The sequence below is a fragment of the Pogona vitticeps genome, chromosome 4 (assembly GCF_051106095.1).
Source record: "Pogona vitticeps strain Pit_001003342236 chromosome 4, PviZW2.1, whole genome shotgun sequence".
NCBI classification, from domain to species: Eukaryota; Metazoa; Chordata; class Lepidosauria; order Squamata; family Agamidae; genus Pogona; species Pogona vitticeps.
Window position 1 is genome coordinate 68,551,948 of NC_135786.1, and position 23,230 is coordinate 68,575,177.

A 23,230-nucleotide genomic window follows, 5' to 3' on the forward strand; every position below is an offset into this window, starting at 1 on the left:
CAGACCGCAGAGAAGCCCCCACGTGCCACCCGCCAGCAAGTCCTAGGCAGCGTGAGCGCAGCTTGACTCTGATAGGGCACCTTCAGCCCGAGGAGGCGGGCATGGAGCAAACTATTGCTGTTGTGGGGGGGGGGGTTCAGGGAAGCCGTTCCCTTAAAAGGGAGGCCACAGGTTATTGTGTTGCTGTGGATTTTGTCCCGTTGTATAAAAAAAATTGCAACTTTTCCCTCTGTCTTACAACTGAGTTTTGAGATTAGTATCGATTTTTAACTTTTTTTTAAAAAAATTCGTGCAATGGGTTCTCTCAAGTCAGTTATAGAGCAGTAGACCAATGATTTCTACGGATATCTTCCTCGGTGAGAGATAATAGAGTGGCATGGGCCAGGGAATAAAGTTTCTAGTCCTTAAGCTGGGATCCCGAAGACGTGCGCGCGGAGGGAGGGGCGCAATATGGGCTACGTAGGTTTAGGCGAGGGATGTACGTTTTTGCAGTGAACAAGTTTTGCAATCCCCGTACAGTACATATCTTTTTGTGACATAAGCCTCATTGAATTCAGTGAAGCAAAGCAAGCAGGCAAAAGACCTTTCTCTTCAGGCAACCAGCTACCTGTATGTGATTTTTGGATAGATTGCTGTGCATTGCTGCTTTGACTAGATTTTTAGTAGTTCTCGTGTTTTCCATTTTTGGGTTTTCCATTTCTCAAGTGTGACTTTTTTTTTTTTGTATCACTAATTGATCTTTGCCTTAATATTGCCTGTTAAATGATGTAAGTTGCCTCCTTATTCATTGTTCATAGTTTTAAATACAATATAGTTTAATGATGTTAGCCACCACTGTGTACTCATTGTTGTCAACTTTAAATATTGTCTTTCATTGTTGTAAGCCACTTTGGGTCATTTTCAAGGAGAAAGATGGGTTAATTTTCTAAAAAATAAATAACTAAAGTTTACTCTCACAGAAGCTTTGTAAACTGAAATGATTGTGGCCGTTTGGATGATCATAATTAATTTGTGTAAGTACTGTATAAACTTTATGGTGCTCAAGTTTTCTGCCAGCTAGAAATCTTAATTTATTGTTTTCTAGCCTGGCCTTCTTCAGCATTGCCACAACATAAAGAATTATTTCTTGTTCCTCTCTTAATGGAGTTTCGTCGTCATAGTGGCTGTTTTGACTTTGTGCTCTAACAAAAATGTAGTGTGGCAGATGGATGAAATCTTTGCTTAATGGATTCATCATGACTAAAAAATGACACATTTATCATTAAAATCAGAGTTGAGCTCTAACTTTAGAAGGGCTACTACTAAAATGTTACAAAAGTGATAAATATATATATTAAACTATGCTATATTATTACTGCTCGAGATGTCAACAACACCAATGGCAGGCGTCAAGATGATCTACAAGATACCCTTTTGTGCTCACTACCAGTCATACTTGTCGAAAAACAGTTCTGACAATTGCTTTGTGTTTGGGTGAGAAGTGGTGAACTGATGAAAAAAGTCTGCTTCTGGGATTTTCTTTTGTTTGGTGTCACTTTGTGAATGGTAGTAACTGTAAAAAAGGCATCCTATGGTGCAGTGGCTCCCAACCTTGGATGGCCAGATGTTCCTGGACTAAAATTCTCAGAATCCTTCACTGGGAGGTTTTCTGGAAGTTGTAATCCAAGAACATCTGGGGACCCATGGTTGGGGATCACTGCTATAGAACACCTTGACTGCTGCCTTTGGTATTACCAACTTTCATACTGCCCTTTGCTGTATCATATTTGGCATCCTTTTTCCTGCTGGCAATATGAGCACAATATTGTGCAGCAATATCAAGCCATTTCCTGGTGTTTTGAATTATGGATAAAGAAACACAATATCCCATATTATTAAAACAGGGGTGTTTTTTAAAAGAATTGAATAAATTTCTATGGATTACTGTAGACTTCTTAGGATGGATGAGTTGTTAGCTATATATGGACATTTTGTTTAGCATTTTGTTGTGTTGATTTTTGTAGCTACAGACGTATTTTTATTGTGATTTTATATATTTGGATCTTAACTGTATTCTGTTAATTTTATGGTACCTACATAACAAGTTCTGTATGTGACTGTTATATAATATTTTGATGGATGGGAAGAAGTGAGGTTCATCTGACAATAGTTAATATATCCTACACATTTCTGGGAAATAGACTCCATGTTCTAGTTCTGCTGCAATATTCTTTTAGCTAGAAGCACTAAATAAATTGTCACATCTAGTCTTCAAACCATAGGCAGCTTATTCATGGCTTCATAGTAAATACTTAATTTCTGTAATCAGGGAATGCCGGAGGGACCTCTCTATTAAAAAAAATCTTGAACCTTTTCATTTAAACTCCCCTTTTTAAAAAATGTTAAAAGTTTATCACACTTTCCTAGGAGCATTTAGGAAATAGTACTGTACTTTTCAGAAGCATTGGCAGCATATCATTGCTTTCGGAACCTGAGATTAAATACTCTTGAGATTTTAAGACCTGACCACCATCTGATGCTCTCTGAAATAATTGGATGTAAGCAGTGGTGGGATTCAAATAAATTAACAACAGGTTCTATGTCCTAATGATAAGTAAGTAAGTAAGTAAGTAAGTAAGTAAGTAAGTAAGTAAGTAAGTAAGTAAATAAATAAATAAATAAATAAATAAATAAATAAATAAATAAATAAATAAATAAATAAATGCCCAGGACATTTTTAAAAAAGGTGCTACATAAGCAACAGTCTTATGTGGTACCTTTAACTTGAAAAAAATCATAGTAAAATGAGGATGGTTGGGTGTTTGACTGAAGCGGTCTCACCCCAAAACTTTTTCCCTCTGTGTCCTGCCCTCATGCCTTGTCAATCACCCCCCCTCTCTGCCTCGAGGCCATGAGCTTTCCTCCAGTGACATAAAGGACTCATCCTCCCCCCTTTCCCCCATTGACACCTCTGCTCTCTCCAGGGCTTTATCTCTCTCACCCACACCCCACCTCAGACGGCTCAGTGTGGCGCAGGAAGGGAGGCAGCTAATTGCACCCCCTCGCCCCCGCTTGTAGCTGGTCACCTAGCCCCTCCTCCTTCATTCATCTCAGGCCAGCAAACGGTTCTAAGAACCAATAGTACATTTAGGAATCGGTTCTATAGAATAGGTGCGAACCTGCTGAATCCCACCTCTGGATGTAAGTAGTTCTAGTTGCTTACAAGTACAGCTCCTCTAATCTCTGTCTACATTAAAGTCTGGCATAGAGTTAAAGGCTTACACCCAAGTCTTCTCCTAGATAAATTGGTTGCCTTCCTCACAGAAAGTGCCAGCGGTCTTGGGACTTGCTGTTAACAATGTTCAAATTCAGCTGTAAGCTAGTCTCCAGAACCTCCCAGATACTTCTTCCTTCTTCCTGCCATAGCTTTGAGTTCATTTTGTAATGTAATCCTATACACGGCTGCTTAGCAGTAGGGGGACAGAAATGTTCATTCACAATTACTAAGACATACAGTAAAACTAAGAAGCAACTAGGCTGGATTTGAGCTGTAGCCCTTCTCAAGTGAAACCCATCATGGACCATTGGTGAATTTTTTTCCTTCCTTTTCCACTCTTGCCCAGACTCTTCTTTTTTCTTCTGGGGCTCATCCCAACTGGATGCTCTGAAGTTCCTTGTTGCATGATCCCTATACCAATTATTTATTGTTCATGATGACACGATTTGCTCCATGCATCCCTACATCCAATGTGCTTTATTTTGGGAGGTTCCAGTGACTCCTTCTACAGAGAAGATGATAGCAACAATATTTTTTCATAATGCCAGTGAAACAACCTTTTCCTAAGTCCAGGTGTTCATAACTCAAATAATGTACATGGACATATCATATTGCGGCTTATAATACTTAGTGTTGCCTCTGTTACCTTACACCAGTGATGGCAAACCTATGGCAGGCATGCCACAGCTGGCACACAGAGCCCTCTCTGTGGGAACACGAGCCATAAGTCGCCATAGAGAAATACCTGTCCTCCCATCCTGAATTTTGGCACTCCCCTCTGCTGGGGCAGTGATCCAGCGGAGGGGTGCCATGGCGACCATGACCAGTCTAGCCCAATGAGGGAATTGGAGGACCAGTAAGTATTTATTTGTTAATACAGTGGTGCCCCACATAGCGACTTTAATCCGTTCCAGGATTAACATCGCTAATCGGATTTGTCGCTATGCGGGGGGGGAACCCATAGGAACGCATTAAACTCCGTTTAATGAGTTCCTATGGAGTGAAAACTCACTGCTATGCGAAGATTCCTCCATCCGGCCACCATTTTCACCGCCCGGTAAGCGAGGGCAAGGCGCGAAAACAGAGTGGGCGGCCATTTTTTCGTCCGGTGGCCATTTTGGAACCGCCGATCAGCTGTTTTTAGAACATCACAATGCAAACATCGGTAAGCGAAACGCTTACCGATCATCGCAATGCGATGTTTTGCCATTCAGAATGTCGCAATGCGATTGCATTAGCGATTGCAAAAAATGTGTCGCTGTGCGGATTCTTCATTAAACGGTGCGCTCGTTAAGCGAGGCACCACTGTACTGCCCTGGGGGGGGGAAAACAAGCATTTAACCCTTGCAGTGCAGGAGCAGTTGTTTTTTCTAAACTAAAACCTCAGCATTCAGGTTTTAATTGCAGTATTGGCAATTTGAAATAAATAAGTTGATTTTGTGTTGCAGTTTGGGCTCAAAAAGGTTCACCATCACTGCCTTACACTATATATCTGTAGCAATTCTTATAAGAAAAATTGCTGCCATTTGCTGTAACCGTAGAATTGCAAGCTGCAAATCTGAAATAATGTTTCTCTTTGAGTCAGTCATTTGTATCTTAATAGCCATCTAAATTAATACACAGATAACATCAAGTTACTAAATAACATGTTTTATTTTGCCATAATTAAGAACAATATGTTCAATCAGTCACTACATGGGCCAGTGCCTTCTAAACACCAACGTATGAATACAAGAAAATTGATTTTTTTCAGACAAAAATTAGAACAATTAAAATATCTACTAAAAACACATTTACTTTCACATTTAATTTTACTACTGAGCATAAGTATAGTTGGATACACATGTGTTAATGAGAGCGTGTGAACTATGCCAACTTGTATATTTCTATTCAACAGTAAATTAACTGGGGCTGTAGGACTTATTCTCTGAGAATTCAGTTCAGGAGAGCAGCATTAGTGTGCAGTGCTATGAACATATTTTCAGAAACGCCCCATAATTTTCTCACTTCATGAAACTTTCAGACCAGTAATACGAGCTTCCAAATAACTACATATAGAATTGCAGCCTTTGTCAGATAAAATGATCAGCCACTTTGAAATGCATAATCCTATAAACAAGGAAGGGCAAGTTCCTGAGTGGAGCTGATTTGAGTGAGAGGAGAGGATATGGACAGGAAGTGTCTTCAGTGACCTTGGAGTTTGTCTGTGTTAAGTCTGAGCTGAACAGTACTGACACATTCACACTTTTTCTAAACCATCCCTGTGCTTATTCTGAATGATGTAGTCCAGTGGTCCCCAAGTTTGGGCCTCCAGATGTTCTTGGACTACAACTCCCGGAAGCCTTCACCACCACCTCGGCTGGCCAGGATTTCTGGGAGTTGAAGTCCACGAACATCTAGAGGCCCAAGGTTGGGGATCACTGATGTAGTCAATTACTGTATATTGTTTACATTTCCGTAGCATTTGAACTGAGCTCTTACAAAATTTCTTCTGCACCTGTTTATGTGTACGCTACACACACACACACACACACACACACACACACACACACACACACACACACACACACACACACACACACACACACACACACACACACACACACACACACACACACACACACACACACACACACACACACACACACACAACCTATTAAGTGAAGTTCGTTTTTTGGTGTGCCATTAAGACTGAATCCAAGGAGTTCTGTGTACTGCTCCTAGGAGCACCCAGTGTCATCTTGGGGGTAGGTTTTGCATGTTTAATTTAAGGCACCTCCTTGCACCCCTCAGTTGCCAACACTTCAAATTAAAACATCTATAAATTAAAAAACTGGCCACTATTGAGTACAAGGGCACCTTTTCTTTTCAGAACTCTATATTTTATAAGAAAAAAATGAGATAGATGTTGTGGTTGCAGCCACAGACCTCTGGAGGCTGGAATTTTCTGAGGGTAAGTCCCATTGAAGTCAGTAGGATTCTCTTTGGAATAGACATGTAGGAATGCACTTGACATTGACTGTAGTCTAAAGCTTAAAGACTGCCCCATGCTTGGAATCCATGTGTAGTACAGTCCTATATGTCTTTTAAGGTGATATAGGATCCTTTGTTGTGTCTTTTTGTGCAGGACTTGAAGGACCTTATTTTCTTGTCATTTCTTTGTGTCATGTGTTGGCTGATGTTGACCCGGGAAATTATACATCATTCTCTCAGCCTAACCTTCCTAAATAGAATTATCATGCAAGGAGAACATTTTAAGGGGAAAGCCATGAACAATGCCTAGGGCTCATTAAAGCAAATGCTAGATATTAACATGGCAAATAAAATAAAATGTAAGGTCACTTCCACAAATACAAAAAGTTTAAAATATGAAACAGAATACAGGACAGTTTGAATATACACCTGTGGAGAAACAGCAGCAGTTTATCCAGTAACTGGTTGAGTGTCCTTAGGGATTGTTCATTCATTTTCTAATCCATTTGTGACCATGGCTCAAAATTAGTGTTCTATGCACGGACAGCAGCTTTTAGATTCCCCATTTCTTAAGCTACTCAGTGCTTTGTGGTGTAAGTGTTGACTTTTAAAGAATTTTCACATTTTTAAATTTTGCAGAATATATTTTGATTTTAAAAATCCCATAATAGCTTTTTAATAAACAGTTGACTATTGGCAATACCTAATCCTCTTGGTGACTTTGTGATGTTGCCCTCTTAATATGGGGCTTAAGCAAGTTTTCTTCATAGCTACAGTGTAAGAGCCATAGGTTACTTGCAACTTCTGCTGCCCTTCCTAATTCCAGCAGCTAAAAGCCTTTTCATTTGTAGAAACATCTGAAGTCCACTAGCCCATTAAAAGTGGAAGCAGTCAAATATGTACTGTATCTTGCTTTGCTGTCTTATTTTTCACTTCCCTGCATTCATCAGTAAGATGGTGGAACCAATTACCTCAAGAGGTGGTGAGTGCTCCAACACTGGGAGGCATTCAAAAGAATTTTAGACAACCACATGGCAGATGTCTTTTGATTTGTATTCCTGCATTGAGCAGGGGGTTGGCCTTGATGCACTTATAGGCTCCTTCTAACTTCACTATTCTATGATTCAGAAGCATATGGCAGAGTCAGCACCACCTTCCCTGACCCTGTTGCACTCAGCTATGCGACATCGCACACTTCCTCAGTCTGTTAGCTTTTGGGAGAGGGAAAGCCTTGGCGTAGGTTTTCCATGTTTTCCAAACACGGAAAAGAGCATTACATTTGGGAGGGGAAAGTGCAGGAGAGACAAGAGAACCAAAAAAGATGCTAAAGAAAAGAAGAAGAAGAAATAGAAACAAAAGCTGTGAATTTGTGGTTGTACAGAGACAGACGAGTATGTGTGCTTTGCAGTATGCAAGGAAAAATAAGAGGCGGGGGACCTTGGAAAAACAAATGCAGAACAAGAAAAGAGAGGTTACAGAGAGGATGAAACGGGGCTAACAGAATGAAGAAAATATGCTAACTGTATCACAGATGCTTGTCTGCTATGAAATGCAGCAGTTGTACCCCTGAGTTGAAAATACTGTATAATGTTTCATAGGAGTGATTTAAGTTTGGACAGTTTATTATAAATTGTCCTTCTGTTTCCTTACATGCATTAAATACACATCTTTGCCTTGCCAGCTTTTACTTTTCTCCTACCAGTGCTAATCTGGATGACCTGGAGCGACTGAGCACCAAACGGAAAATGCTAATCTAAATTATTGTATGTCAGGTAATCAAACTGCTGTTGTTTATTTAAAAAACAATAACAAAACGGAAACACAGCTAAGTCTTAACAATGACTTCTAATTAGCAGATAAAGAAGTGTGCCTAGGTCATAATTACCTGGCTAGCAGCAAAATTACAGTAACATCAAGAACTCTCCAGAAATATATGAGGCTATACAAAATATTTAAACCTTGGTATAACTCTTCACTGTACCATTAGCTGTGTTTGCAACATTATACTATTCATTGAGTAAAATAGATAGCTGACTTCGGCAGACATTGAACAAACATATCCAGCTCCACTGGTACTGAAGCAGATCTTTTTAAAGACAGTATGTGAAAGTACAGAGTATTCCACCCCTCAACTGCTTACATGGAGGTTTTGGTACATTAACAGGAGCACTTCTGCTGCAGTGGTGGTGGGTTGTATGTGAGGTGGACGTTTTTCCCAGCTGTAGTCCTAGCAGCCTCTGACTCCACACCCTCTGACATCTTCTCACAGATGATGTCGACAAGGCGCTCAAAGACCTGTCTCACGTTGATGTTCTCCTTGGCACTAGCTTCAAAATAATCAAACCCTGTACAGGTATTTTATATATATGGGGGGGGGGGAGAACAGAAATCAGTATCTGGTCATTAGTTTTACTTTGATTTTCCTGTCAGATCAAAAACAGTTGGATTCTTAATTGAATAACCTCTGCATTTCAGACCACCTAAGAAAGTCTGCACTGGTTTGTATCTTCTGAGATCATCATAGCTCACAGAAGAGCTATGGTTTTTTTAATGAAAAAAAAAAACCACTTTCAAAGTAAATGGTCCTCAGCTTAGATGTACTGTTCTACTCATGTGCCAAATTAAATTATCTATATGCATCTTCCCTCAAAGTTCAGTGATCTACTGAGGTGTTCTGAGCTTACAAAGTAAGAATGCACATTCAAGATCTTCTTTCAAATTTCTGACGTGTTTGTGTATGCATTCTGTTTTTAAAAATGGAATGAATGCCTTTCCAAATCATTTAAAAGTATTATTTGTAAGGATCCCAAGCAATCAACAGTTAAAGATCTACCAATGGACCACTACTTACTTTATACTGACCCTGTGCCTCTGTATAAAAATATGTAAGCCCTTCATGGGTATCGGGTAATTGGAGCTGTAGTCTATAATAGTGAATAAAATGTAAAAGTTTGCAAAGAACTTATATAGTGTAGCTATCTTATAATATTTGGGTCTGGTTAAAGGCAAACCTGTAGTTGTTATCAAAGGAAATAGGAAAAGATTTTAATAGTCAGCTCATTAAAAATGAGAACATCTCAGCTCAGTCGTCTCCCCTGGGAACCAGCTAAAGTTGAGAATAAACTTTGATTATAACCCCATTTTTACTTTCAACAATGCCACACATCCTTCAATTAAAAAGAGTTCATTTGAGAATCAAGAACTGGAATTAACATGAGAATTTTTAAAAATAAAAGTGGGGAGTTAAGTAAGTCCCATGAACATGCTGAAAAATTCACTGCCAAATAAGCCAACACAGTTGTCTTGATTATTGACTACTTCTAAAGAAGGTTAGGCATGCATTATATATTTTATGATGTCCTCTAAAAATTGAAAGGTTTCCTAAGAAAAAATCATACTAAAATACAAAGCAGAGAACCAGATCAAACCATCTGCTGTTGTGGGAACTATAATGTTGGTTTTTATGTAGCTAAATGTTCAAGTGTTCAAAGGTTTAGGAAAGAAAAGCAATAATAATTGAATGGAAATCATTCCTCAAGATTTTTATCAGGGCTGCTTTGGACCAGTTGTTCCAAATAAAGAGTGTGGGCATCTGATAGAACTGTATTTTTTCTGTGATAATTACCTATTCCAGGCTGCCTTGCAGATTAAACCTGCACTCAGAACTTTGACTGGTCAGCTGTCTGGTGGGCAGTGCAGTGTGTTTTCTGCAAAGTAGTAGGCAAACAGCAATATGACTGTTGGAATAAGACTTTGGAAATGTTAGCAGAATAAGAGGGAAGTAGGTCTGCCAGAGGGACCCTATGAAGTGCAGGATGAGATGAGAGAGCATGCATTTAAGTAGGGACAGAACAGAGAACAGCTTTAAAACTGATGACTCATGCCTTGAAGTTGATAGAGACTGAAACAGGAAATTGGTGCTAGGGACATAAATAGGGAAGCTGTCGTCAAAACAGAAAGTAGGACAAATGAATATATTGTGTGTTTAGAGGAGGAAGTGCGTTAGTCTGAAGTCTGAACTAGAAATGAAAAAGACTGGACATTCTTTGCAGTGCATGAGGAAACAGCCCTAGTGTTTATGGGGTGAGAGAGGAAAGTATTTCCTAAGTACTCAGTCCTGTAGGCTTTGCATATGTTTTATGCCATCCTTGACCAGAAAGCTAAAGGAAGGAATGCACTGCTAACTCCAGTCTTACATTCTAAGAAGTTGGAAGGATAAGGTTGGGATCAAGTTAGCTGAATATGTCGGTCTGCAGTTTCCTTTTTGGTACTCACTTGCCTTTTCAGGAATAGCTGTGCAACTGCCACCATAAAACCAGGCTCGGAAAATTACTTTTTAGGCTACAGCTCCCACAATTTCACAATGAGTGTGGCAAATGGAATTCCTAGTTGTGTGATTATGGAATTTATAGTAAAACATTTTTTTTTTAAATCTAACTTTTCCTACATAGAACCACAGGCACCCATAATTGAAGATCCTGGGCCATGTACTGAGGCACACATTAATGGTGTAACTAGATAGGGAGGTTGTCTCGGGCTGATTTGAGAGTTTCTTATGGCAGTTAAATCACTGTTGTCATTCACATTGAATGTTTAGTTTTCCCAGACAATTTTCAGGGCAGGAGTCCACACCACACCTCAATCCATGGCAATTCTCACCAAGATCACAAGTTGCTCACCCTCTTCTGCCACTAACACTGCTTCTTGCCCTCCTTTTTTTAAAAAAAGGTAAATGACATAGTGATGAACTGGACAGCATAATTTAAGAAATTGTTCAGAAGAGAGACAGGAGGCATTAACTTGAGGGGGGGTGCTTCCACTGTACTGGCATGCCATGCTCTGCTGAAGGGTGTGCCAGTAAAGGAGGAACATTCACATCATGTGAATAGCTTGTCTCTCCTCTGAACAAATGTTTTATTGTGCTTTTCTAGTAAACCACTGTGTCAGATAAGCACTGCAGTTGAAAGAAAGAAAAAGAAAGAAATATAAAAGGTATCCTACCACTAATGTCACCCTAGGACATCCCCACCTCTACCCCTTTGGACTGATATAGACAATCGGACAAGCGAAAATAAAGTGATGTGAGTGAAACCACTACAGAAAAAGTTAGCCCCTGCTAGTGGAGCAAAAAGCAACAAATGACCATGAAAAAAGACTAGGCTTACTCACAATTAATCATGCATTATGTAGTTGATAGGAAATTTAACTGTGCCAACTCTGCCACAAATTCTGTGGTTAACTGCAGTGTAGTGACACTCTTCAATGATGCACTACTGGTTTTGTCTGAATAAAGCACACATTCGAAAACGTTAGCTTTTGACTCCAGAAGCCCCAGCCAGCATAGCCAATGGGAAGGGATGGTTAGAGCTGTAGCTTAGGTTTCCTCCCTTGTTAAATACTGAGGAAATAACTTTGTTGTAGAAGTTAGTTGTGCTGATGTTAAGAACCTGTCATAAACTGTTTTTAAATGAAATCACAGACAGTAGCCAAGGGCCACTTATGAAATATGCACACACACAAAAATCCCCCACAGTGGTCCTAATAGCAAATCACTGATTCCTCATATTACTTCCCATCTTCGCCCCTACCATCCCGCACAAACACTGTGTATCTAATACAGATGACCACACAGGGGAAAATAATATCCCCTCAAAAGAAAATGGCTATGGAGACCTAGCATCTTTATATGAATAGGGGTATAGGCCTGGATTTTGGAAATCTGTGTTCAAGGTTCAGTTTTGTTTTTTTAAAAAAAGAGGTTACTTACCTATAACCATAATTCTTCTGGTGGTCCTCTGTGAAGTCACACAAATGAATTGTTCTGTGCTTGCACTGAATGTCTTGGAAGATTTTAGTGCTCCACAGGGGAACATCCCACTAACTTTGTACTTTTAAGCTCTAAAATCTTCCGAGACATTCAGCACAGGCGCAAAACAACCCATTTGTGTGCATTCACAGAGGCCACAAAAAAGAATGTTCTCTCCAGTTGTTCAGTGACGGGGATAAATAAAACTGACATGAGCATTAGGTCTTGATTTAATGAGGTCCATTCATTCAATGGTCTATTCTAGATAGGACTAACAATCAGATTTAGCCTACAGCCTTTCAGCCTGTCTTATCCAATAAGGGTTGTTGGGGGGGGGGGGCTGAAGTGGAGTAACAGAATTGCTCTTCTATCGGCCCTACTCAATAGTGAGGCGTGGTGAGAGATGCAATTCATTAACATCTTTAGGGCCAAACATTCCATAGTTTCATAACCACTTGCATTATAAACTCTGGTTCCCTTAAACATGGTCAGATAATTAGTTGAGTTGATTATAATTATAAATTATAGTTGCAGTAAAAAAAAGTAGCTATCAGAGAAAAGTGGAAAAAAAATAAGTCTGAGACTAGTGGGGGAAGGTGGGGGAGAAAAAGAGAAGCTTTTAACATGTACCCAACTGATCAGCCAGATGTTTCCCTTTTTCAAAAGGAATCACTCTCTCATCCTCCATATCACACTTGTTCCCGACCAGAATGACTTGGGCATTATCCCAGGAGTAGGTCTTTATTTGCGTGGCCCTATGAAAGAAGAAAGATATTTACAGTGAGAACAGTAACTAATAATATCGCACAGTGTGAACTGTGAACAGAGAACTAACCAATCCCAAATGGAAAAGACAGGCGGTGTTTAAAGAGGCAGTATTGCCAACAGCGTACATTGCAAATATCCTAGTACGAGGAATTCCAATGACTGGTTTGAACCAAACTTCTATACATTTGGGGACTGAAGGAATTTAATCTAGGGAATTACCTTTGGAAAAGCAAAAATAGGGTAAGATTGGCTGTAAATGTTAACTGTCTTCAATGGCTTGTTTTAGCAGTTTAATTTCTGGCCCCTGAAGGCTGCAAGGCTCACTTAATCAAATTGGTCTTTAGGGTAATACCGTAGACCTCATGAGCATTGGCTGCAGCTGATAATGACACTAGCTGACACTAGGTACAGCGATATTGTAAATTACCCACAGTTTGGGAATGATCAATGCTAATAAAGTACAGTAACTCTTTCTGTCAGTACTTCACTGTGTTTAATTTTTTAAAAAAAGGAAGAAGTAAAATATGATAGGATACACCCTGAAACACTGAATCATCATATCCATGAGAGCCTTGCATCACTTTGTGTACCTGTTTGGTTGATAGGGTGTAAGCAGTTGCACATGAAAATGGGGGGGGGGACAACACCACATTTTTCATTTCAGGTGATCATTAACAAATTGCAATTATGTGGTAGTCCAGACATCGTAGCAGACCTGAGCTGATCAGCAGATATACTATGATAAAAAGTCAAACGGAACAAAAGAAGTTAAACTACTGAATCTGTATCTCTGAAGGAACTCACGCCTGATATTTTCCCCAGTGATCCTTGCAATCTGACATCACTTTCCACTATGTTTCCCCCCCCCCCCCCTGAAAATCAGATAGCAGTGTGACATTGGTGGAGGGTTCTTGTGACAGTTGTCATGGATTTGCAGGGCTTTCTGCCATCAGTTTCTACTGAAAGCAAAGAATGACAATGACGTGAGGAGAATATATATGACAACTTTACAGGGTTTCCCTCTCCCCATTAATCCCCATGATCACCCTGTAGGATAGTCTTGTCTGAAACCTGCTGATTGGCCCAAGGAATCCAACCAAGCTTTGTGAGCAAACACACATTTGCTGTTTATTCCAACTCCATCACTCTAGGGTGTGCATTATGCTGCCTCTCTCAGATCAGTGCTAATTATAGAAATGGTGCTAAGCATTAAACATACTGGTAGGAAAAGAATTGCAGGTATTAATGTACGTGATAATATAATATGGAAATTTGCATATTATGCAAAACAATGACTACTTGGATTTGGAGCACTGGAATATGGCAGCCCTATTAAGCCAGACCTCTAGTGTTTAATGTAATTGTGGAGTTCTTATATTTTTTTAACCTATCAAGAACTTACTATGAAGTTACAGAGTATGAAAATTTATGGCTTGCTTTGTCTAGGCTGTGTTTGGAATAGATTTCTATTCAAACAAAAACAAAATTCCAGCAGGGGGAGCTAGAGGATATAATACTAATAATAATGGTGTGCCATCAAGTCAATTCTGACTTATGATGTCCTTTTTCAGGATTTTCCAGGTAGAGAATACTCAGAAGTGATTTACCATTCCCTTCTTCTCGGGGTGCCCTGGGACTGTGCAATTTGCCGAAGGCCGTACAAAGTGGCTTTTCTAGAATGCACAGTGGGAAACTGAACTCCCAACCTCTGGTTCTATCTAATTGTCTGAGTTACCCAGCCAGCTAGAAGATAGTGTATAAAGCAGATTAATTCACTACTCTGCTTGCAAATTCTCTACTGTGTTACAGAGGTGCATTACTCTAGTTCAATTTTAGAAACTTAGTTTGTACATCTATCTCACACAGAATAAAGTTTTATTAAAGGTATTTTAAAATTAATTGTATTCGCTTAAACATTTATCTAAATTTACAAACTAAGTTTACACCTCTTACATCTGTTTTTCCTGAATTTAGAGATGGAGCTTTCTAGCAGTTGTTTCAATACCCAGTGCAAAAATTTCACTGCTATTAGTTTTATTTACACTGATCAGCCACAGGAAAGAGACCACACACACACACACAGACACACACGAAAGAGACACCACACACACACACACACACACACACACACACACACACACACACACACACACACACACACACCATATATATCTCCGTTTCTCATTGGCAAGGTTTGTGTGCAGGCCCAGCCTTACTACCATATTAAACAAAGCGACTCAGATTGTTCATCCAAGCAGCAGAAACTGAGAGTAACAGAAGAGTTCTATGATTAGCGTCATACTGTTTGGGAGAGGCACATGTCGGCTTTTCTGCCTTAGATATTAGGAATGGGCCATTCATGTTCACATGAAAGGGGGGAAATGCCGGAGTCCCTCTTTTTTATGTTTGTGTTCTTTTTTCGATTACCGAAAGAGAGTCTCCTAAAACATGAATGATTCACGTTGATGAAATAGAGGTACAAAAAAACTTAATGTTCTTTCCTGTTTCCCTCTTTCATGTAACCTTTCGTTAGAAGGACCTAGAAACCAATGAGAAATGTTCTTTTTGTTTCGGTCCTGCATTGTAGGTGAGGATTTTGTGCACTGAGCATCTGGTGTCCTCCATCCTGGACTGTTTTTGTTTCCTGTGCCTCCATCTTGGATTTCTTCCTTCCTCTCTCTCTCTCAGTCTCTCTGTCTTTTTTCTTAATTTTTAGAGGCATATTTTCCCTTCCCTTTGGATTATTTTTACTGCTGCCAAATAGCTTTCCTTTGCCAGTCTGCCTCTTTCGGATTACTTTTGGAAAACTCTCAATTTCTTTGCAGATTTTTTTCCTCTTTTTGCAGGGGGGGAGGGTCTTCTCTTTTTTAAAAAAAAATCAGTTTTGCTGGTGCTTAGGTTCTGGCCTGCCTCGTGCTGCCTCTTGGAGGACTCAAAGAAGAGAAGACCTCAAGCAGTGGCAGGGAAGAGAGAAATCTCTCCGTATTCTACTAGTTTGAGTTGCAGTGCCTTTGATTGCACTTGTTTTCTCTTTATTTGCTTGATTGCTTCTCTTGATTTTGGGGAGAGGAGGCTATATGGCTTGGTTTGGTTTTGTGCTGGTTTTTCCCAGGGAGGTGGCTGCTTTCCCTGTTCGATTTTTTTTTAAATTATTTGGTTAATTTACTTTGTATTTATTTAGTTAAATGTGTAAATTTTGGTGAGGGAGTTTATTATTCTTTCTAAATTACTGTTGCCTACTTTTGAAGTACATTAATTCTCTGTTGCCCTGCCTTTGCTTTTTTAAGAGTAGTTTTTCGAGGTTCTTTAGGCCGCAGTGGTCCCCAACCTTGGGCCTCCAGATGTTCTTGGACTTCAGCTCCCAGAAATCCTGGCCAGCAGAGGTGATGGTGAAGGCTTCTGGGAGTTGGAGTCTAAGAACATCCGGAGGCCCAAAGCTGGAGACCATTGCTTTAGGGCTTTTGGAGTACCAAGAACACAAACAGGAAAGTTGAAATGAAATAAGGCAGAATATATCTTCCCATTTGTGTAACACAAAAGGACTGATTCACAAAACACAAAAAATGAAAGAGGCTCCCTATGAACGAATGTGAAACAATTTTTTTAAATTGCTGTCCACATCGCTCTTAACTATACGCAAATTGACAGCAGAAGGACCCCTGACAGGTGAAGGCTCACTTTGGTTCCTTTCGACTACTGATACACACTGAAAATGAATTAAAACAGAGCAATTCTACCTGCATCAAAAGAAGCTGAAGTCTAACCGGTGTACTGATTTTATATGCTATCTAAAACACATTTCACACCTCACAGCTATAGTTCGCATACATTTCTAGATCACTGTTTTGGTTTTCCATCTGGCTGATATCAGGTCAGGGACTCTCAACACATCAGCTGTAAAATTTTGTTCTGATTTTGGCACAAACATCTATTTCTTTGCAAGATCATAAACTTGTGTGCAGGTCTTTTCATCTCTATGAAACGTCTTTTATTCAGAACAATAGCCATTTCCAAAGAACTGTTTTGCCTCACAAAAGCTTAAAATCCCTGCCCCTATCTACTCGAAACATATTATTCGGTTTGCTCAGAAATAAATTAAATCAGATGAGAGTGCAGAAACCAATTTACAGGCTTTTAATGTTGTAGCTGTGAAAAGATTGCTTTCTTGTGGAAAGACATATGGCATTCTGTGAGGGTTCGTGTGTATGGGCTGTCCTTTCTTCAATAAACGGACGAGACTCTTGAGGAAAGTCAAACGGCAACGTATTTATTTCTACTTTAACATCATCATTAACTATACCCATGAAAGGGTTCAGGGACGTTTGAAGACCAAGGTTCGGCTTGGAAGGAGTCCATAAACTATGTACAAAAGGATTAGAGTTCTCTGGGTTCCAGGGACCTGTTGAAGGCGGCACAGGTCCTGGTCCAGGGTTTACTTCTTCATCCAAGGATATCAAGGGAAGGGTCTCCTCGTCGCCACTCCAGCCGTCCCAAGAGGATCCGTCCTCTACTGTGAAGCCCCAGGGGCCGGGTAACCCCCCAGCTTCCTCAGTTCGGCGATGTGCCATTGACGCTTCCTTTCCAGCTCTCTGGCTACCGCCTCTCCTCCCGCAGTTTCCTGCGCCACTCTTTCGCCTCCGTCTCACCCCAGTAAGACGGACGAGGTTTCAGCCCTAGTTGACGGCGTCTTTCCGCCTCTTCATGGGGTACCCGGACTTGTTCCCACTTGTGGGTCCAAGGGTCCTCCATCCACACCCACTCCCAACCGCCTGGAATATCCGGTGGTCTTCCCCTTATATCTCCCATCCCAGCCTCTATCTCCTCCCCCCTCTTTCCCGCCTGAAACCGTCCCGTTTCGCGGGCAATTCTTAACCCCTTCATGTCGTCTTCTAAGTCCCGGGTATCTACCCCCTTGCTTAGGGTGAGGGTTCCGCCGCACTCTGCCCCCCAATTAGGGGTTTCCACTCCTTTTTCCTCCCGTCGCGGTGGGGATGGTGGGGGGGAAGTCTGGGTCTGGCTGCTATTCTTCGAGAGCAGCGGCACTCCCACCATGGCTTCCACCTTGGGAGCCTCACATACCCCCCCATCCGAGAGTGCCGTTCGCTCCTCCTCGCTCCGCGCCCACGGACCCTGCCGGGAAAAATAATCTACGTTAGAGTGTTCTTTACCCTTGCGGTATTGGACCTTGAATGAATAGGGTTGCAAAGCTAGATACCAGCGGGTAAGCCTCGGGTTAGTCTCCTTCATGCGGTTCAACCATTGGAGAGGGGCATGGTCTGTCACCAATGTGAATGGGGCTCCCTGGAGGTAATACTTCAAGGCGTGGGTGGCCCACCTTATGGCTAACGCCTCTTTTTCTATAACTGCATATCGTTCTTCTCGGGGTTTCAACTTTCGACTCAAATAGAGAATAGGATATTCATTACCCTCCCTCACCTGTGACAATACCGCCCCCAGACCCCTATCCGAGGCATCGGTGAATAGTACAAAGGGGTAGTTGAAATCGGGGGAGAACCGGATGGGTAGTTCACATATTATCCCCTTCAAGGTCTCGAAGGCCCTTTCCTGGGCGGGGCCCCACTTTACCTTAACCGAAGCCCCTTTTCTGGTGAGGTCGGTGAGGGGGGCAGCTATAGATGCGAACTGGGGTATAAACTGTCTGTAATAGCCGATCAGGCCCAGGAACTGCTGCACCTCCTTTTTGGTACGAGGCTTATACCACTGTGAAATCTTTGTCACCTTTTCCTCCTGCGGTTGCACCTCACCCTGCCCTACTTTGAAGCCCAGGTATTCTACTTTATCTACACCAATTTTACATTTCTTGGGATTGACGGTTAGGCCGGCCTTCCTCAACTCCTTGAGGACTCTCCGTAAGTGGGTCATGTGCTCTTCCCAACTGGCACTGAAAACAATGATGTCATCTATATATGCCGCCGCCCACTCCCTCTGAGATTCCAACAGCCGATCCATGAGCCTCTGGAAGGTCGCGGCTGCCCCGTGTAGCCCGAATGGCATCTTAACAAATTGGAAGAGTCCTTTAGGGGTGCAGAAGGCGGTTTTCTCCCTATCTTGGGCCCTCACAGGAATTTGCCAATATCCTTTAGTTAAATCGATCGAACTCAGGTACCGGGCGTTCCCCAATTTATCCAGCAGGTCCCCCACTTTGGGCATGGGATACGCGTCAAACTTGGAGACTGCATTGACTTTTCTAAAATCCACACAGAACCTCAGGGACCCGTCCGGTTTGGGTACAATGACAGGGAAGCTGCGCCACGGGCCCTTGGCGGGTTCTATCACCCCAATGTTCAACATGTCTTCTACTTCCTTTTCTATTAGAGTCTTTACGTGGTGGGGCCACGTTCTACCATTCTCTCTCACCACCACCCCGGGGTCAGTTTCAATGTGGTGTTCCACCAGATTCGTTTGACCTGGGACCTTAGAAAACACTTGGGGAAATTCAGCTTTCAAGGAGAGGGCTTGCCCCCTTTGGGTGGGGTTCAGGAGTTCACCCACAGTGATGTCTTCTTCCTCCTGCATTTGGCCGACCTCTGGTCCCAATTCCTCATCCGTTTCCCCATCGAAGAAGCATTCACGGTCTACCCAGGCTTTTAGTAGGTTCACATGGAAAATCTGTCTCTTCCTCTTTCTATCCGGGGTTTCTACTTCATAATCCACCTCGCTGAGCCGCCTTACCACTTCATAAGGCCCATGCCATTTTGCCAGAAATTTAGAAGTCTCGGTAGGCAACAACACTAATACTCTTTGCCCCTTCTCAAATTCCCTAGGCTTCACCTTCCTATCATAGCGCTCTTTCTGTTTCCCCTGAATTTGGGTCAAATTTTCTTGAGCCACCTCCCAGGCTAATTTCAAGTTATTTCTCATCTCTACTATTTGCTGCAGGGCATTCCGTGAAGCATCTTCTCCCTCCTCCCATTTTTCACGGATTAGGTCTAGCACCCCCCTAGGTTTCCTCCCGTACAACAATTCAAATGGCGAGAAACCCGTCGAGGACTGAGGGGCTTCTCGCACTGCAAACATTAGAGGATTAACAAACATGTGCCACTTCTTGGGGTGTTCCATCGCCACTTTTCTCAACATCCCCTTCAGAGTCCGATTGAACCTTTCTACCAAGCCATTGGCCTGGGGATGGTAAATGGAAGTCTGGAGGGGCTTGACCCCTAACAGTTCCCACATTTGCTTAAACGTTAAACTCATGAAATTGGTCCCTTGATCCGTTAGTACCTCCTTCGGAAACCCCACCCTCGAAAATACCCCCAATAGCTCTTTGGCCAATACTTTCGCCGTGGTTGACCTCAAAGGGAGGGCCTCCGGGTATCTTGTAGCATAGTCAATTATCACCAACACGTACTGATGCCCCCCTTCCGATTTGGTCAAGGGCCCCACAATGTCCATGGCAATTCGATCAAAGGGCCTATCCACCAATGGCATAGGCATCAAGCCCGCCCCTGGGCCGGTTTTAGGTTGTGTTAGCTGGCATTTTGGGCAGGATTTGCAATATTCTTCGACGTGCTTCACCATGTCTGGCCAGAAAAACCTTTGGCGGATGCGGGCCAATGTTTTCTGTGTGGCCAAATGACCAGCCACGGGCAAATCGTGGGCCCAATGCATCACCCAGTTCCTCAAGTGGTCGGGGACTACCAGGGTTGACTCCTCCCCCTGTTCCCCTCGGCGTATTTGATACAGCAGTCCTCGTCGTACCTCAAACCCTTCCCCATTCACCGGGGTCTCTCCCTCGGGGTTGGCTTTTAGGAAGCAGGGCTTTAGGGAAGGATCATCTTGTTGCAGGCCCCTTACTTGATCTCTGGACAACTGCATTATTTCTCCTTCCCCTTCTCCCTCGCCTCTTTCACCAACCAGTCCGTCTTCTGCTCGTCGCGCCAAATCCTCTAGGCCTGGCCAGTCCCTGCCCAACAGCATCTCGCGGGTTAGGCCAGGAACAACTCCCACCTCCAAGGTTGCCTCCTGGGTTCCGATAGTCACGTTTGCCCTGGCCGTATCATATTCCTTGGCGTCCCCATGGATGCATCTCACTACCACAGTTTCCCCTAGTCTCGGTCCCTCTAGTTCTCGTACCAGCGATCGGGTGCACCCAGTGTCTATTAGGGCCCTTTTTCTCTGGCCGTTAACCTCGGCAGTCACCACCCACCCGGGATGGAACTTCTCACCCACCTTAGCGGCGTTCGCATAAATGTTGGCCCACGCATACTCTTCCGCCGGGCAGAACTTCCGGATGTGGCCGAACTGGCCGCAGCCGAAGCAGGCGGTCATCTTTTCCTTCCCCTGGTTCCAGGTGGGTGCTAGCTTGCTCTTTGCCGGGTCTGTTGTGATTGTCGGGCGAGGGATTCGCGACCCCGTTGAGTTCACGTACTCGATACGGTCGGGGCCTTGTTTTTTAGGAGTCGCCATCGGGGTTCCTCGTGGAGCTCCTGTGGTTGCCGCCTCCGCCATCTTGTCCTTGCTCCGGGGTTTCTCTCCCCCTGCCGCAGGGCGATTTAACCATGGATCTTCTGCTCCTAGATAGTCTTCCAGTAGCGTAACAGCGCCCTCTACCGACGTGGGTTTGTGTTTCACTACCCAGTTCCTGGGTCCGGAGCTCAGCGTTGATACTAATTGTTCTAGTATCATTAGCTCCAGTACCTGTTCCGCCGTTTTTCCCTTCGGTTGTACCCATCTCGTGGCGTTCACTCTCATCTTTTGCGCCACCGTTCGCGGGTGTATGCCCGGCTTCAGTCGTAATTCCCTAAATCGTCTGCGATAGGCTTCCTCATTCAGATTCAGTGTGTTGAGGATCGCCGTCTTGACCTTTTCATAATCCCCCGCGTCTTCTGGGTCTAACGTGTCTACTATTTCTTGAGGTAAGCCCGTCAGGTAAGGTGTCACGATCAGAGCCCACTGGTCCTTTGGCCATTGTGCCGCCACCGCCACCCGTTCAAATATGTTTAGGAACGCCGCCGGGTCGTCTTGGGGACCCATCTTTTGGAGCTTGATCGGTGGCCGGTGTGCGATTGCCCCTCTTCCTTCTGTTGCTGGCGTCTTGGCAGATAACCCTATTTGTGTTCTGCTTAGTTGATCTATGATGAGTTTCTGCTGATCCGCCAGTTGTTTCATCAGTGCCTCTTGACCTTCTGTTATCTGTCATATCCATCCCTCCGTTTCTTGAGGGGCTGACAGCCCCCCGCGTTGGGCGCCAATATGTGAGGGTTCGTGTGTATGGGCTGTCCTTTCTTCAATAAATGGACGAGACTCTTGAGGAAAGTCAAACGGCAACGTATTTATTTCTACTTTAACATCATCATTAACTATACCCATGAAAGGGTTCAGGGACGTTTGAAGACCAAGGTTCGGCTTGGAAGGAGTCCATAAACTATGTACAAAAGGATTAGAGTTCTCTGGGTTCCAGGGACCTGTTGAAGGCGGCACAGGTCCTGGTCCAGGGTTTACTTCTTCATCCAAGGATATCAAGGGAAGGGTCTCCTCGTCGCCACTCCAGCCGTCCCAAGAGGATCCGTCCTCTACTGTGAAGCCCCAGGGGCCGGGTAACCCCCCAGCTTCCTCAGTTCGGCGATGTGCCATTGACGCTTCCTTTCCAGCTCTCTGGCTACCGCCTCTCCTCCCGCAGTTTCCTGCGCCACTCTTTCGCCTCCGTCTCACCCCAGTAAGACGGACGAGGTTTCAGCCCTAGTTGACGGCGTCTTTCCGCCTCTTCATGGGGTACCCGGACTTGTTCCCACTTGTGGGTCCAAGGGTCCTCCATCCACACCCACTCCCAACCGCCTGGAATATCTGGTGGTCTTCCCCTTATATCTCCCATCCCAGCCTCTATCTCCTCCCCCCTCTTTCCCGCCTGAAACCGTCCCGTTTCGCGGGCAATTCTTAACCCCTTCATGTCCTCTTCTAAGTCCCGGGTATCTACCCCCTTGCTTAGGGTGAGGGGGTCCGCCGCACTCTGCCCCCCAATCAGGGGTTTCCACTCCTTTTTCCTCCCGTCGCGGTGGGGATGGTGGGGGGGAAGTCTGGGTCTGGCTGCTATTCTTCGAGAGCAGCGGCACTCCCACCATGGCTTCCACCTTGGGAGCCTCACACATTCCCTTTGCTAAGCCATTTTAAAACATCACAGGAGATAGAAAACTTCTTGGGTTCTCTGAATAGCACACAGAATTTCTTTTTATACAGGCAAAAATGTTACTACAGTCCCTTTTTGTACATGTTATTTCCCCAAATGTCTAAGAATGGTTTATTTTTCAACTTGGGTGATAAGACTCCCTGCTGGCTTTGCAGTACATCAGTTGGTGAAGTGTTTGTGGATGAATTTTTATTTGTTGTTGTTGTTTAGTCATTAAGTTGTGTCCAACTCTTGTGTCCGTGACCCTATGGACCAGAGCACACCAGGCCCTCCTGTCTTCCAC

At 43.2% G+C, this 23,230-nt stretch overlaps 1 protein-coding gene across 1 annotated transcript in view; it reads right to left on the reverse strand.

The window, feature by feature from the left end:
- Nucleotides 1–6,824: 6,824 nt before the first annotated feature.
- RAB3B (RAB3B, member RAS oncogene family) overlaps nt 6,825–23,230 on the reverse strand; it is a 91,158-nt gene continuing 74,752 nt past the window's right edge. The window contains exons 4-5 of the mRNA XM_020788146.3: nt 12,666–12,790; nt 6,825–8,574 (exon numbers count right to left, since the gene is read on the reverse strand). Coding sequence (XP_020643805.1) covers nt 8,387–8,574; nt 12,666–12,790 — 313 coding nt within the window. The 3' untranslated portion in view covers nt 6,825–8,386. The remainder of the gene's footprint in view (nt 8,575–12,665; nt 12,791–23,230) is intronic.